The sequence below is a fragment of the Cupressus sempervirens genome, chromosome 8, assembly GCF_028749045.1.
Source record: "Cupressus sempervirens isolate cs-2001-9-10 chromosome 8, ASM2874904v1, whole genome shotgun sequence".
Classification (NCBI taxonomy): domain Eukaryota; kingdom Viridiplantae; phylum Streptophyta; class Pinopsida; order Cupressales; family Cupressaceae; genus Cupressus; species Cupressus sempervirens.
The window spans coordinates 87,947,146-87,964,883 of record NC_143125.1 but is presented as its reverse complement, the minus strand read 5'-3'; the positions used below and the strand labels follow the sequence as shown (position 1 = coordinate 87,964,883).

The 17,738-nt window shown below is 35.4% G+C and overlaps 1 protein-coding gene across 3 annotated transcripts in view; it reads left to right on the top strand.

Moving 5' to 3' along the window:
• The window catches only part of LOC149541763 (nitrobindin heme-binding domain protein), a 212,360-nt gene that overhangs the window by 105,418 nt on the left and 89,204 nt on the right, over nt 1-17,738 (top strand). For all 3 annotated transcript variants that reach the window (XM_089796125.1, XM_089796123.1, XM_089796124.1), the window contains exon 2: nt 5,916-6,056. In XM_089796125.1, coding sequence (XP_089652251.1) covers nt 5,916-6,056 — 141 coding nt within the window. The remainder of the gene's footprint in view (nt 1-5,915; nt 6,057-17,738) is intronic.

Genomic DNA, 17,738 nt, shown 5'->3' with positions numbered 1-17,738 from the left:
GTCCACCATATCTACTCACAGAGGGTGAAATGAGGGACTTCACCTCAGACTTCTTCCAGAGAAGAATGCATTTCCACCATGCCTACTCGGAGAGGGCACAACAAGGAATTTCACCTTGAACTTCTCTCACAGAGAAGAACTCATTAACACATGTATAAGGAGGACTAAGATTCTTTCTCAATAGAGACTCCCTCTCAATAGGGACAACTTGATCCCCACAATAACATAGTTGATGTAACCTCCTGAAACTAAACATCTCCCTTTGAATATATATCATCAGAGCAACATTCTCATCTCATTGCTTCTTGTTGCACCCTACAACCAAGAGAGATATTAATGTCATAAAATCAACTATAATAGAGATCAATGTTATAAGCATACACTATTCCTAGTGATGTAACAAGAATTTAAGATAGAATACTTATATCTTTCCATGCAAAAAACATAAAAATGAGAATCAACAAACGAAATGAGCATCTTCCAAAACACCAAAAAAATTTGGAGCAAGGGGTTGTTACGATAAGATGTAGCAAAGATGAAATCACTCAATACATTGCTCTTTCTAGGAAGCATAAATACCCTTTTTAAAACTTCAAATTTGAAAGCAAGTTTAAAACTAACTGTTAAAACATCATACACATTGAGGTCTCTATCAATACTAAAGAATAAAATGATCAACACTTTATCCTCTATAAAAAACCAATACTCTATCCAACCAATATATCATATATTCTTCACAATCAAAAGTTATGATATCTTTTTCTTTGCTAAAGTTTTTACAATGTCTTGATTAAATCGCAATATACCCTAAGTCATCCAACTACTTTTTGTCCTCCAAATGATACATTGACTTGAACCTTAAGATGCTCGCCAAACAACATTGGAAGGAGAATAAATCAACACAGATATACTAAATGCTCTATACAACCCACATATACCATTAGTCTTGATAATTTTACGACTTGTATCAAGACTATCGTTGTATTTAGTAGCACCAAAAGTGCCTTGTGCCATAAACCTTTGACTTACCCAAATGTTTGTGGCTCACGAGGACTTCTACAAGCATATACTACTCCAACAACCCCAAGTCTAGTATGTTCTCTTTGAAATGAGTCATCCATGAATTCTCATGGTTGGTGTATTAATGCAGGTGATGTCTCATAAAATAAAACCCCCGACTAGTTGATAAATGCCAACTGTGTTACAAAGTTCTCCGAATTTCAGGCATGAAATTCAAATTTGGGCAAACTTCAAATATTTCCATAAAATTCATTAAAATTCGACCTTGTTTGTACAGAAATGAGGAGAGGATTTTTCATTACGGTTTAATTTTTAAAACAATGTTTAAGAGTTCGAAATACCATTGTTAGTCTGACTTCATTGGAAAGGAGCTGAGTTGCAAGATAGGACCAAAGGTGTGGAAATACCATTGTTAATCGTTCGATATGGAAATACTGTTGCTAATTGTCCATTTGAAATACCATTTTTAATCGTCCTACATGAAAAAAATCACAGGGGACGAAGGGAAGCCAAAAGCTGCGCTGCCTCAGACAATTCATTCATTCATGTTTTTCCATTTGAGTTAATGTTTAATATTAATATTTTTATATAGTTTTTGGTTTGTGATATTTAGGTTTTTATAATTTTTTTCTAGCATTAAATTGTTATAATTTTTTTGCTTCATATTAAATTATATTAATAAAAATCTAATCATATAATTTAAATAATATTTGTATTTTCCAAATGTGTCAATGTTTTAATAATGATTTTAAAACTATTTAACAATGTTAAAATATTTTGCTCATTTACATAAATATATATATAAAATTATATTCATTAGTTATTTATCATATGATTTAAGTATAATTATATTTTATAAATGTGTCAATCTTTTTATAATGATTTTAAATCTATTTAACAAAGTTAAAATATTTTGTTAGTTTACTATGTTATATATATAATATGGCAAATTTAACGTCAAACTTTTGTCCAAATTTTTACTCTCGTCAAACTTCATCCGAATTTTATGGTTACCCAAAATCGAATTCAAATTCGAACCTTGTGACTTAGACTACCAATATGCATGCATGATTTTCCTTCTATAGCTAGATCATCACTCCAAACGACAACGATTTGCTAGATTGGAATGTCATGACTTTGGCAATCGTTCCTAAGCACCTAACATTGTCATTGAAGTCAGAGACGTAGTAAGAAGACTTAGTTCAAGACATACTGTCAAGTTCTCCGCATGCACAATCAGTTCTTAATATTACTGCTCTCTCTTGCCTGCTTCCTTGAGTTCGAAAGAACACAAACCAGAATACACAACTTGATATCTCATCTCCACAAGTGGCTCTTCCTATCCTGGAACATCCAATCTAGAACATTATTCTCTCTTTTTGGTGGATGACTCTGAAAACTCTCAATAGTAAATACTGCAGATATATTGTCGTCCATAAAAGCATTTCGATAATAGCATAGAAACAAAAGTTGACACTTGACTTTCCATATGGTATTCCATTTCAAAAGAATTCTCTTGCTGAAGGTCAAGAGACGTATCCTTACAAAAGATCACAATATACATAAGGAGAACCGATGATGCATAATATCCTGATGGGATGAACAGTAGATGAAAATACAACACCACCATTAATTAGAGAGAAGAAGTCCACATAGACATAGAAGAAAGGAACCCACCTTGTCATACATGAAGAGCACACATAAGACAAATAACATGAGCAGACTGATATAGACACATAGATCGAACAAAAAAAATTAATTACAGTAAGAGCTACACGGCAACAGGAGCATATAAAGGAAAAACATGAATAGAAATGGGCAAGACCTTCTTGAAATCAGATGCAATGCAAAAAATGAAGAAGTGAACCTCATATGATAATAAGTTCTTCAAGCACTCTTGAACAATAGAAACAAGAGGAACTCAAAAGAAATGGAAACCAAAACAAAAAAATGAAAAAGAACCAGGAAACATTGCATCATCAGAGACCTACAAAATACTGATTACATGAACAATAAAACTTCATTATTTGCTTTTATCCAACCTCACTTTGATACAATGTTAATGTTTAGCCGAAGATGTTAGCCGACTGGATGGTTTTGGCGGTATTTTGTATTCTGTAGCCGACGGTCCGGCGGTGTTCCTGTAGCCGACGGTCCGCCGATGTTTTTGTAGCCGACGGTCTGGCGGTGTTCCTGTAGCCGACGGTCCGGCGATGTTTCTGTAGCTGACGGTCCGGCGGTGTTTCTGTAGCCGACGGTCCGGCGATGTTTCTGTAGCCGACGGTCCGGCGGTGTTTCGGTATTCCGTAGCCGACGGTCCGGCAGTAAATAGTTTGTAACGGATAGAATAATTGTGGCCGACGGACTCCTTTGGGAAGATTCGGCAGTAGTATTTATATCCCGTTTGGGATCATTGTAAAGGATCATTCATCATTAATCTACTATTGCGAATATAATTCTGCTATTCTGCTATTATTGTTTGTATGTGTTGACTTCTTTACCTGTACGGTAAACAGAAGATAAACAACAAAACGAAAAGTAGAAATTTCAGAAGACACATTGACTTTATCCAAGGAAAACCCTTCTACTTAAAGAAAAAACACAGCCACACCAGAAAAATATTCTTTCATTGATAATAAAAATGATGGAGAATACATTGCTTTTGAATTGATACAATATATATAAAGAATAGAGAGACTCTTCATTACACAACTGATGGTCCAAATATAAAACTCTTCATATTTCCATACACATGCCTCTTTGCAGGACACATCTTTCTACATATAATTCTCAAATATTATCACAAATATCTTTTTCAGGTGAAGATGACCATAACGGTCATAACGGTCATATTTCTATTTCAAAAATCAGAAATAAAGAACTCTATCGCAGCTACAATCTTTAGCACTATTCATTTGCAAAATCTCATTATTTAAAAAACACGTGTATATAATCAGGAAATAAATATTAATAACCATAATAAAATGATGTATTTATGGGTTTTTCACAACACATAGATACCTTAATCACCATTGATTTGGGTCTGAAACCATAAGGGAAAACAGGCTCATCTTGTACTCAAATAAGTGCAATGGTGGCTGCCAAACACATAAGCCCAAAGTGACATCTCTAATTAACAGTATCATTAACTCAGACCTGTATATCGGATGGAGCAATAGCCTTGTACCTATATCCATTCAATGTACACATCAAGCATATCTGTTCAATTCATTAAGAGTTAAAGCACACGAAAGTCACCCAACGGATTTAACCATCATATAAAATATAGAATGAAAATTCATGTACAGATATCCATGAAATGATTCAATACGATAATCCATGCATTTGATCCATCACATATACATCTCAAGGAGCACAACAATAATTAAGTGCATTAAATCTTCACAAGGAACATGGCACACTTCCATACATGCATCTGAATGGATACAAAACAACAACAATCGACATGCAGAGGAACAACATCTCAAAGGATGCTGGTGGACAAGTTGCCAAAGACATCATACACCACTTAAAGGAACAAACAGAAGCATGACCTTTGCATTCCTTGAAGCACAGTCAAAAAAAAGAAGCTCAGACCAAGACATTTGAAGGCAAAAATGTGTAGGCATTACATGTACCTATAAATATCCATTATCCAGCATAAGTATGGTGGTACTCCTCAGACCTTAGCAGTTTATTTAAGGGAGGTATAGTGATCACGTGGCTTAACATTTGCAAGCTTGTGGATTGATTGGTCTGCTTCATTTGCCTAGAGCAGTCACGAATCTGGATCAGTACAAATTCCTTGTACTGATTGCACATGATTGTGAAAAACCTGTTATGTTATATAAAGATGGAAGCACTTTGTGTTATTACTTTTGAATATGAATCAGTGTACATAGGTGAAGAAAGTAGGACTGGAATTGAATTCAGAAACAAAGAGTACTATTGAAATCCACAGGAATACACAAGGTTTAGAACTGTTAATAATAACTGTAAAGTCAGAGTTAATACAAAATGAAAATGGATGCGGGAACATAGAGGGGTATATTATAACTCTTGTGATACAGAAGTTAACCCTGTTGGTCTCCTATATTACATATCCTTACAAATATCTGTCAAAGAGAACATGAGAAATTATTATAGGAGAAAATCTATTCATATTTGCTTGTCTTTTTGTCTTTGCCATGGCATAGTCTTGTCACAGGGAACTCAAAGTGAATCCTGGAGAGAGCCAAAAAGGGTTATCAAGTTTTTGTGTATTTTCGAGAAAGCAGTGTTCTTTCTAGTAAATATATGTGAAATATGAATTCATTTTAGACTTATAAGGAGAAGGAAAATTGGAAAAACAATTGCTGTAATTGAAAGAAGATAATATTTGAATCTCCATACTTTCATCTGTAAATTCTTTGATACATTAGTTGGGTACTTTCTTCATGGAGTTGCGGCATGACACCAGGAATTCATGTGTTGAAACTTTCTTCTTTACCTCGGTTCTTCAAGTAGTAGTTTACAGATATATTTGTGATATATTTGGGCATGGATATTGCCATAGAAGACAAGGTCACAGTTTTGTAGGTATGGAAATGTGCTTGAATTATACACAGGGTTTCATATTGAACATATCTTTGTTATCCACAAGTTTTATGAATCACATATTAAATTTAGTTTCAGGTGGCTGCACTTTTAGGGTTTTACTTTGTTTATAGTTGGAAAATACAACAAAGATTTGAAATAATTTAACTGACATAGAAGATCCTTATTAGCTACTTCAACATTTTTTTTTCTTAATAAGAATTGTTTTCACATGTTCATAATAAGTTTGTTCTTATTGTTATGCTTTTATTTCAAGTTCTTATATGTTCCTATGGTGGTAATAAATTATATATGAATAGCCAGTGATTGCTTATACTCAAAAGACATGGAAACTAGCTTCTGGAGAACCAATGCATGCAGAGAGTGGTTATTGGAGACCCAAATTGGATGGATCCATAGAAGTTATTATTGCTCAAAGTACTGGCCTTGCAGAGGTTCTGGTATGTGCCATGCAATGTTTTTCTCTTAATTCTCATTCCTAGTTCCCCTATATGATCACCCAGCGAGGTTAATGAGTTAAGTTGGAAACATACCCATGTTTGATTGGTAGCTAGAGGTGAGTTTTCATGTATTCATTGGTATACTGGAGTTCTAAGATTCATTCATATTAAATTCTCAGAGTTTGAATTTGCAAATGTATGTTATTAAAATGGTTTGGATGGTTTTTGTGCTGGGAAATATATTTCATTGACATGTTGGTAAGATGGTTTTTGTGCTGGGACATATATATCATTGACATGTTGGTGAAGTCCACGATTTTGGGGGAGTTGAAGTTGAAAAGAAACCCCATAATCATTTTATCCATTGACAGAAGACCACTACATCAACTTGATACAATCTCCCTGGATTCCTGCCCTTGCATAATTTTGCTGGAACTTAATTAGGTTGCTCTGGCTAAATATTATATTCTACCATTGAACCAAAGCCATCTTGTTGTGTGCATGCAATTATATGAAATATGGGAAAGAACTCACAATTTCTGTGTCATTGATATTTGCTTTATATAAGTTATATTGGACCACAGGTGCCTATTAAAATTGCTAGCTACCTTGATGCTGTTGCCAAGTTATTCTAATGTGTATACACTAGTACATGTGTGCATGAAATCACAACTAAAAGTTGAAAAATGTATCCATTACCTGATGGGTTGACCATTGAATGAACTATTCTGAGTTTGCTGACTTTGGTTTTTCAAGGAGTCAAAGACCAAAATTACCATACAAGTTGAAAATTTCAGATCTATTCTTTGAGTGGAAAGATTCTTAAGAGAAGTACTTTGATCACTGACCACTGTGTTCCCAAAAGAATCACATCATTATGAAAAACGTGTGTGATCTGAAATCTTGATGCTAAAACAATCAATGTAGTTGAATCTAGAAGCACGATCAATCAAGAGGGATCATTATCTGATGCAGAAAATATATTTGAATGGCAGTTGAAATGTGCAGGGACATTCTGTTAATACATTGAAACAAATGCTTTCTAATACAAGTCCTTTCGAAAGTCAAAAGGGTGTGAATAAGTTTCAAGAGAAGTTAAATTCGGTTAAAGTCAAAATTTTGAATACGAGAGTTTGATAATTTCTGTTTTTGTTGGCTTTCATTGATTGTCTTTCACAGTTTTCCAGGATTTCAATATCTGGTTTCGCCTACAATGGCTCATGGCAGATGGGGAGGCAACCTCCTCTCCCATTCATCTAGGGACATAGTAGCTGGATGTATATCTTTGATTAGGAAGAAGGAAATTGATGCTATGATGAGAACAATAGGATAAAGTGAAATAGGCTAATAGCTTTGACAGACAATGGGTTCTCCACTTATCAATCTGGCCGTGGATGAATTCAGCAAATTTGTTTCCACCATACAATTCAGGAGTTTGTTCTTTTGTTTCTTGGGCTCCCAGCTTTCTCAAGCAGAGCTTATATGAGGACTAGGAAAAATTGATAGACTAATGGAGAATGCGAGCTTTGATCTTGTGCAAAAGGCTATGTTACAGCTATTTTAAAAAATGAATTATGAAACTATAATAGGATTAAGCTTTTTATGGCTAGGTTTTAGCTCTTTAGAAATGCAGGTCTATTTATGAAGCATTGGCACATGGGGTTCAATTATTTAGAGGAAATCTCTGTTTCCACCCTTGTTTGGATATGTATGTAGGCCCTCTCCCAAGAAAAATGGTCCCCTTATGTTTTTTAGATGGCAGCGAAACCTTTAGGGGTGGCCATTGATATCTCTTGGCCTAACAATGGAAATGGCCTCGCTGTTTTTACTTTTATTTCTATGGAACTTGATCAAACCTCCCAACTTCCTGGAAGTATAATTTTATAGATTGTACACTTCAAATAATCTTAAGCCTTAGGTTGTGAAGGTATTCTCTCTAGATGTAGGGGATGCCATGAATATGGTCATCTCATTTCTGAATATCCCCTTGTTCAGAAAGAAGGCTTAGAATTATAGAAAGGAAGATGAAGGGAATAAGGATATGCAGGATTTTCGTCGAATCCATGAAGTAGTAGACAACTAGAAACAAGAACCTGGGATCTATTGGTAGCAAGGCAATGTAGGGTGAGCAAAATAATCAATCTAATGAAGATGTAGTAAAGGAAACCTAGCTTCTTTTGAATGAGGTGATGAGTAATCAATTAAATTCTAGTTCATTATATTTTTAAGGGGGATTTGGAAAATCTTTTGGAAGATATTGTAGATCCTCCTTTCTTTTTTGGGCAAAAATAAAAAATTTATTCAAGAAAGCTTAAATACAGATACAACAATAAGATTCCTAGATGACAACCGTCATCACAACATACAACAGAAAAAGAGTCCACCAAGGGATCCTACAAAACCATCATTCGATACGCACTGTAAAACAAAGGACCTTCTAAGCCCCAGCATGCCCCAATCTAGCCATCTAACAGTGCAATCTTTGATCACCATAAATAATCTCTAGGAGCTGCTGCAATTTAACATGGTCCAGTTAGTGGCATTTCAGTTGTGAACCCTTTAAGAGACCCATTGAGCTAGACAATTAGCCACCCTATTCCATTCTTTGGGGATATGCAAAAAATATATTGACTCAAAATTTGTGGTCAAATCAAGAATATTCTTGACAACCACATTCAATCTTCAAGAAGCCTCTTGAAAATTCTTTTTATTCAAGAAGGAAACAAGAATCATGGATTCAATTTCAAAATTTACCTATGTTCCCCCGAGTTTCTAGGATGGGGACGATAGGGAATGGGTTTCCGGGACAAGGGGATGACTATATAAATATAAGGAAAAAATATAGAATATAGGGATATTGGTATATATACATTACATTCATATGAAGACATGGATAAACCATGCCATTTAAACATCATAGAACCTTAACATACAACATTCCAATAATCAAACCCAATGCTCAATATGGTATAATGCATTCCTAATTTGGAATTATTGTCAATTTGCATGTAATATCAAAATAATAACATGAAAATCTGAAATATACCCAAGAACATAATTTAGAATTCATTTTCAATAGCAACAAGAAAAATAACTCACCTTCCAAATTGAAACACACTACTATCATTTAATTCTGAAACTACACTTCCAATTCATTGTAAGTGGACTGATATTGTTACAAAAAGGTCCTCTATACAGTTCTGATAATGATATAGGTTTTTTACAGTAAGAGGGTATCTTGATGCAACTTCCAATATTCACCATATCTTCCACAAAGGACCCAGATCAACCCAAGACCAACCAAGCACTGATTTATTGCTAAAAAATGACATCAGGATGCATGTTCTAGGTGTATAATGCACTTTTTAGACTTTCTCAACACCTTGCAAACAGTCTGCTATATAATACTGAGCGTATAGCATGACTATAACAACACTATTAATTCCATGATTCTTAACGTAATGTTGTCAAATACTAATCAGAGGGCCCCAAATAGCATGTATTAACTACCAAAGAGTAACAAACATGTTAGGGTGAACTTGGAAGGAGAGGACACTTTAGAATTGAAAAAGAAATGTTTTATAAAAGAAAAATATTTTATAAGTGCTGATGTTTTCTATAAAATTGGGGATGCCGATACGACCTAGGGACTTCGGGCGTCCCCAACCGTACTTGGGATGTAGGGACGTCCCCCAAAAAATTTTCCGAAGTCCCCGAGTTTCCAGGATGTTTCTTGGGAATTTATAGAAAAGGGGAATGAGGTGGGGATGTCACCTAGCCATGCCCAAGTCCCCAAAATGTTTTCTGTTCGGGGATGGGGGTTTTTGGGCTGGGGACGTGTTCTCATGTGACACATAAAATAAACTTTCTTCATCCCTTTTCATAGGCTTTTGCAAGTCCACTAGATTTTTCCAAGCTTCCATGTAGTTATTCAAGTCAACACCAATATAAGTAAAAAGTGAACTGAAATTTCACTATCCCTATCAACATTACCAATTTCTACACCACTCAAATTGCCCCTAGAAGAACCGTTAGTGCTAAATTTAAGGAAAGTATGAGGTAGAAGTCATTTTTCTAGATCTACTCACCTCCCCGAAAATTGAACACTTATTCCAGATCTAGCTAGTGAGGAAGGAGAGAGACAACTTCAATAGTGTTCCATGGGGACGTGTCCCCTATGCTATTGAGGTTGTACCCATGTCGAGGATGAAACAAGAATGTGGGGATGGATTTTTGCCGCCCCCAGAGCTGTCCCCTTTTGCCTAATTTGGAAACATCCTCCAAATGACAATTTTTTTTGGGCAAGAGTCCCTAGCAGTATTGGGTACGACTTCGTTGTCCTCTAGCCATCCGCGAAATTTTTGGCCGTCCCCAAAATTGCTGGTCATCCCCTTCTTTCCAGCCAGTTGGGTAAAGGCAAAACACCCCCTATTTTTTTGCAGGTCCCTAGTTTTCTTAAAGACATAATAAAAATATGCAAACCATATTTGATCCATTGAAAAACTAAAACACTAACTCTTCTACTCATTTTAAGATTCAACATACTTGCTAAGAGGAAGAAAAAAACATAGAGCAATAACAACAATGAGGAAAGATTGTATTTAGTATTTTCAACTTACTATTTTAGTTGGACTTATCTTTATTTTATTTTGATTTTGTGCATGATACTTGGAGCCTTTAGGCATTTTGATTTTCGCTATATATGTATGTGATATTGTTATTATGGAAGTACTTAGTATTTGTCATTTGATAATTTTCCATGAATGAATCTTCTAAAATGTCTATGGTGAATGGTTTATCAATGTTATGGTATGCATATTTGTATTCTGTCTATATATAAAAAAAATCCCCTATGTTATTTAATTGTTGTTCCTTGAGGTCTCGTCCCCTAAAATTTGGCTTTTGACTCGTCCATCCTTGTACCAAAAACACGTCCCAGTCTCAGAAACTCTGTGGAGCATATAACTCCAATAATTATATCAATTAAAGATCAGATGAGGTGAGAGAGTTATTTAATATGAATTTTATTTCAATAGTTTCTTTGAGTCTACTTTTGATCTAAGGCAATGTGTGAATCTATTATGACACCCATGAAAGATGCACCAAATTTAACTCCAACCAAGTGTACCAAAGTATAAATATGTGATGTCCCTAATTTTAATGTAATAATTAAATTTAATTAATTGGTCCTAGAAATAAATTAAAATGAAGGACTTTTAATTAATAAATATGGGGCCCAAATTAATAAAATAATGAAATAATTAATATTATCTATCTATTGTAAGTCTCTAGATGCTTCTTGGAGGCCTTTATAAGGTGATGGTTGGGCATTGTAAAGGAACATGGATTTGGATTTGATTTGTTTGTGTATTTCTAGAGGTTGAAGGTTGAGGAAGTTGTGCAATTTCAGAGGTGGAAGATACTCCCTATTCATCCCACATAGTTTTTGTGGTTTATTGCCACCCTATTTTTTCGTTGGAGATATGGTTCAGATATCTCACTGTGTGTGCCATATTTGTGAATCATTGTCATTAGGCTAGGCAACTACTTGTATCTTCTCAGATTTTGTCCGATGCATATGTGAATTGCAATATTGGATCTGAAAATAGTATATTTTATATTGTTGGTGTTTGGGGACTATCTTTAGAGTCCTATTGTGTGTGCGGATATACTAAATCGCGTTGTGGCAAGTATATGCAATAATTATCTCTTGCATTCCATCATATCATTTTGGCACCATTGGTATTCAACATTCCTTAATAAATCTTATTAGTGAACATCCCTCCTTAGGTCTACTGACTGTACGGTCTTTGCACCTCACACCCCGGAAGACAAACCCCTCACCAATCTCAGTGGCTTCCGTACGACCTATAGTAGTCTCACTTCCTACCCCGTATGGTATCTCCACTCCTTCCACCATATGTTGTTACACCACCCATACGAACTATTCGACACTGTATGAGCTGCCTTAGTCGTACGCTATCATCACTCCAACACACTGTCGTACTCTACCATTTGTATGACCTACATTAGTCTTCCCTTCGTACGTATACCCACCATCGTACGCTAGTCCATAGACAACCATATGGTATTCGACCGTATAAATCTCCCCTACCAGCCTATGATTCCCTCTAGACTATTCATCTACGCAATAAGTCTATCAGGTATATTACAGTCGTATCAGAGTTGGTGATCTTGCTAGCTTGTTGTGAATTGAGATTGAATTATAGCACGCAACGATTGTTTGAGTAATGTGCTGAGAGAGTTAAGAAGACGTCAATAGAAGCTACACGATTGTTTGAGTAATGATTCTTCAGCTATGGGGAAGGGAGATAAAGCCTCTCATGCTTCCAGTTACAAGGAGCTCGATATCGGTTACAAGAACTCCATAAATTCAAATTTTGAAGTTGATGCCGATAAGAAGGTGGTAATGCACATCAATTTGGAGTCATAATAAAACATAAAGATTATATTTTTTCATGGTTTAAAACATATATATATATATATATATATATATATATATATATATATATATATATAAATGTTATGTCATCATGCTATTGAATTTTATCTATAATTGTACCTATATATATATATCTATATGTGTGTGTAATTTTGAGAGTATGCATAATTCCTTTTTATCATTACATTCTCTCTAGGTACCTACGCATATATGTATATATACATGTAAGTGCAATTCATAGATATTATTAAAGTATCATGGTGGCATCATATTCATATATATATATATAAAGTTTATAATGCTGATCACCTTCATAGTCTCAAAATAAGAGAGAGGTAATAGTTCTTTTCATGATATTAAAAGTTTAATATTTCTCTTGTTATAAAAATTGACCAAGTAGCTCATGACTGTCCAAAGTATACGCCGTTGCCTAATCATTAAATTCTTCATCAAGGTAGTTAGAGTCCATACTTGATTGTCAAACGATGGATTAATTTAGTGCCCATTCCTTGAATCCCGTGTAGCAATGTTTCCCCCCCCCCTCTTCGTCTGCTCCTGCAACCAAAAATGCATAATCCACAATAATAACATGTTCCTCCTTTTAAATTGAAATATCAAGGAAAACACAATAACTGATAACTGTCACAAAGGCTAACAACCACTAACATTTATCTTCAGTACAAGCATTTGAAATAACAATAATCGACTAACAAGTCATTTACACATGAATCAATTCAGTTATTCATAATTTTCATTTCACAATATCATGAAATCTGAGAGTTTCTAACTAACCATTACAACGGCTGTAATATTGTTTTAAAAGATAAATTTTTTTGGATGTAACATGTCTTTGATTCATTTTATGAAGCAAAAGAGATGACAGTTCTTTGCTGCACTCTTATCAAGTAGGCTGCGATTCTTGGATGTGATCTGCATATTGCATGCACGTTTCTTCAATTACTTTGAATTTAAACAAAATTATGGTGGTAAGACTTGGTGCCTTTTAGATAGCCATTATAGGCATGAAGGTTCAGAAATCCATCTCAACTAATTTGTCTGTAAAGAACCCATAGCAGCAATGTAATGCCCCACTAGGGAACCCAAAAGGACAAGGCTAAAAGCAATTGTGTTATGTGCATATTTGTTTTTTCTTGAACACCTTTTACTTGCTAATTTTACTTAATCATAGATGTAAGAGTTCTAACAGGTTCCATAATATTGTCCTTAAACACATTTCTTGGTTTCCAAATTCCAAAGTTATGTTTACTTATCCAACTCAACAAATATATCTTAATTGTTCCTCATTTAACCTTCTTTAACATTTCCCTACTTAATTTAGGTCACCTATTGGTTTTTGTCTACTTCTCATTTCTTACTTGATTCAATATTCATATCCCTATATTTGTTTCTTTGTATAACTTTTGAGTCTTAGATCTCCCATAGGACTTGGCCACTCTTGATCAAGTTATTCCACATTTGTTCTTGTAGCAGTTAGGCTGTGATAACAAACACTTACATAGTCTTTTCTAAATATTTGTTTATTAATTGCAAGCAATATTTGTACAACTTTCATTTCCAAATTAAGAGCAATGTCTTAAGCTTTATAAATCAATTGCATAAAGATAATAGATGTAAACCATTAGCTATACATATTTACCAAATCATATTTTATTAACTAATTACTTTGATCATTAATTTGACAACATTAGAAATAGTACATAATTATTTTATTCATCGTACATATTATCATCATCATCATCTAAACACAAGGAAATATACAATGTTATCACATCATTATTACTTAATTGATCTTTTTGAAATAATACAATATGTTCACATATCCCTTCATTTCTCCTAGAGATACCCCTTTTCCCCTTTACATAGCTTTTCAATTCATGATGCATATACATTTAATCTTAGATCCTTTTTTTGGAGTTCATATTACAATACATTGCATAAATTTGTCCTAAAAGAAATATATCATTCAGACTTCAAGGTTCTAAAAGATACTCAACCAAAACTACTCAACAAGGACCTACATAGGGTCATCAATAAAACACAAACAATACCTCAAAATATTTTACCACCCAACCACATGGAACCATAAATGACCCACTTCTTCGAGCTAGGAGATCAGACCATGATCCACATAGGTTCTAAGGCAATCTAAGACTAGTGAACCCTTCCCAAACATCATAATAAACATAAGAGAAGGATAAAAAACATGAGAAAAGCACGTAGAAAATATAAGTACACATCTTAACAAAAGTGAGAAGACAGTATTAAAAATAGGAAAAATACAACATAAAGGCATCCAGAGGGAAAGCAAGAGTAAGGGCCTAGACTACAACTAGATGAGTGTCATTGTGAAATGTCCCTTTTCTGATTTTATATGATACTCCAAACCTCTAATCAGATTTTTAAGATCAAACAATTAATATTTCAAAGATCTACCAATTTCTCAATAAAACCTAAATCGGGTATGTCCGAAATAGTGCCAAAAACTTCACAACTTCACATATTATTAATAAATTTGAAAATGGACATTTTTACAGAAATTTCAGCAGCATAACGGCCTACAAAATGACATTTCCAGATCTATATAGCATTTACACAACAACTCCCAAATGTAGGCCAAAAGCATGCTCATCGGGCTCCTGAAATTAGCACAAAAATGCCCCGAAACACCACAAAAACACTAATAATCTATCTCAGAAGTTTAATCACGTCCCAATATATATATTCAGCTTTATTTTAACATCTTAAAGTCTGAAATACACCAGCAATCCAAACTGATATGAAATACTCAACCTGAAACACCAAACTCTTACAAAAAACACACCCGAAAACTCACAAATCTGCACTGTTCAGCACAAAGGCAAACTCTGTATGAGCATGCACATGGAATGGCTTCAAACTCCCGTCCTTAGCCTTCCTGGAAACCTGCAAACTCCCGTTCTTGGGTCTCCTTCTCCACAGGTTTGGCAGCCCCTGAAGAACAACAAAGAAATGAGCAAAAATCAAGTTTTGGAATGAGCCCAAAATGCCTCCAAGCCCCTTAAAAGAGGGCATAACCCTAACTCACGTCCAAAAAGGGTTAATAAAACATATTTTAATAATAATTTTCATTTATTAGTCCATTCACTTCCAAAGATTATCCCCTTTTGTTGAAACTTCACCTTTTTGGGCCTGCCTGCCTTAGCAAAGATTATTATTTTTAATTATTTGAAAAGGGGACATGACAAGTCCTCCCCTCCCAAATATTGCTTGTCCTCAAGCAATGGCTGAACAATAAACCAATCAATCCACCTCGATCCCAAATGTAGTCATGAACTATACTACTGCCAATTAACAAAGGCTCTTGCAATATCCTCTGCAATATGACCAGGAGGAATCCGTAATCAAACTGACAATTATAGCTCAACGAAACTCCAAAATCACAACTTCCACAGTCAGAAACCCACGAGACACAAACTCTTAGAACATCAAAACCCAAGTAAAGTGGACAAATCAAACTGCCAACATAGTAAATACCATCAACGCATCCCACTGGCTTATACGAAATGTACAATCCAACTTTGCAACAATGGTGAACGCTCCCGAATGAAACTGTACCAAGTATGGAGAATCCACACACTGTACAACTCCTGTAGTCAACACAACTCTGTAGATCACCAACCACTGTCTCATAACCATAACTCCCATGCACCCCTAATGGTGAAAAGCCATCACAAGATAAACAGCAAGAAATGGAACCCAAACCAAATTTGCTTGCCATCAACTCCTCAACACAAGGATCAAATGCTAACTGATGTACATACCCTGCAATATAATGTTGATAAAAAAAACCAACCTCAGTCAACAACTCACTATGAACAAGTGATACAACCCACTGTGACTGATCACCAGCTAAGTCAGGAGATGTCATGGCCAAAGGAGTAGAATCAATAACAACACCCGTTGAAGCATCACTCCAAAACTCCTGCTCTAAGTCATGTATTATCAAGCTGTCAACTGCAGAACCTATCGCCATGTCGTGCCCATCACAACTCTCATCCTGAGGCGTCAAACTATCCAATAACTGATGATAAGCACTAGGAACCAAAGTACATCTCTGTATCATCATCTCATCAACATGGTCATCAAAGGTGAATTGATGAGCTTACCTCACAATATAATGTCGATAGAATGTGCCAATCTCAGTCAGTGGCTCAGACTGCAATCCAGATGTAACTAACTGCAATCGATCACTAACCAAGTTGGAACTGACTATTACCTTTGAAGACATCACCAAGGGAGTAGTATTACTAGCAGGAACCATGCCAACTGTCAGCTCACCAACATCACACATGGTCTTTGATAAAACATCTCTAGTCTCCGTGCCATTAGTACTAGAGGTCACCACCATGTCAGGCATACCACAACAATCTGCTGCTGCACCCAACTCAACTGAACCTGACTCTAGTGGGGACGAACCCGATATGCCAATGTTAGTATCAAAGATGGATGCATCCCCATCTCCATTATCTTTGACAATCTCGACCATGGACATCCTCGGATCATCAGACACCACAGCTTGTGACTGTATAGAATCTAGTAAAGACTGTAGTTGCTCTAACTCCATGGTCACCTTAGCCAAATGAAACTGTGACTCCTTGGAAGCCAACTGTGTACTCTCAAGAATCTCAGAAGTCACCTCAAACTGCTGAGTAAGCTCACTCACCTCATCTTCCTTGGCCAACAATGCATCGTATGCTGTACTGCCCCACTCCATAAGATAATCTCTATCGGCTACCAACTGCATATAATCCTGTCTCAAAATCTGCAAAGCCTCCCATAAAGAGTGGAACTTTGTCAAGGAAAGATAATTGCCTCCCTGCTCATCACTAGTAGGAGAACCCCATCCATAAACTGCTAACAATTGACGAACAACATCAAAATGTTGGCAAGCGATAGCAATGTCTCGCTCACTAACTCTCAATTGATTAGACACATGATGGCACTGGCTTGACTGTCTCCTACAAACCTCCTTTGATGCAGTGTCTAAAGTAGTATCCTCAAAGTTACTAGTCTCTAGAGTATTACCATCCATATCCTGTGAATCAACTCTAAAGCTCATATCAACATATGGAGTATCAAAAACTGTAGCACTACTGTCCAACTTCTTTGTACCCAAGGAAACTAAGTCTTCAAAACTGCCCACTGCATCCTCCTGGATG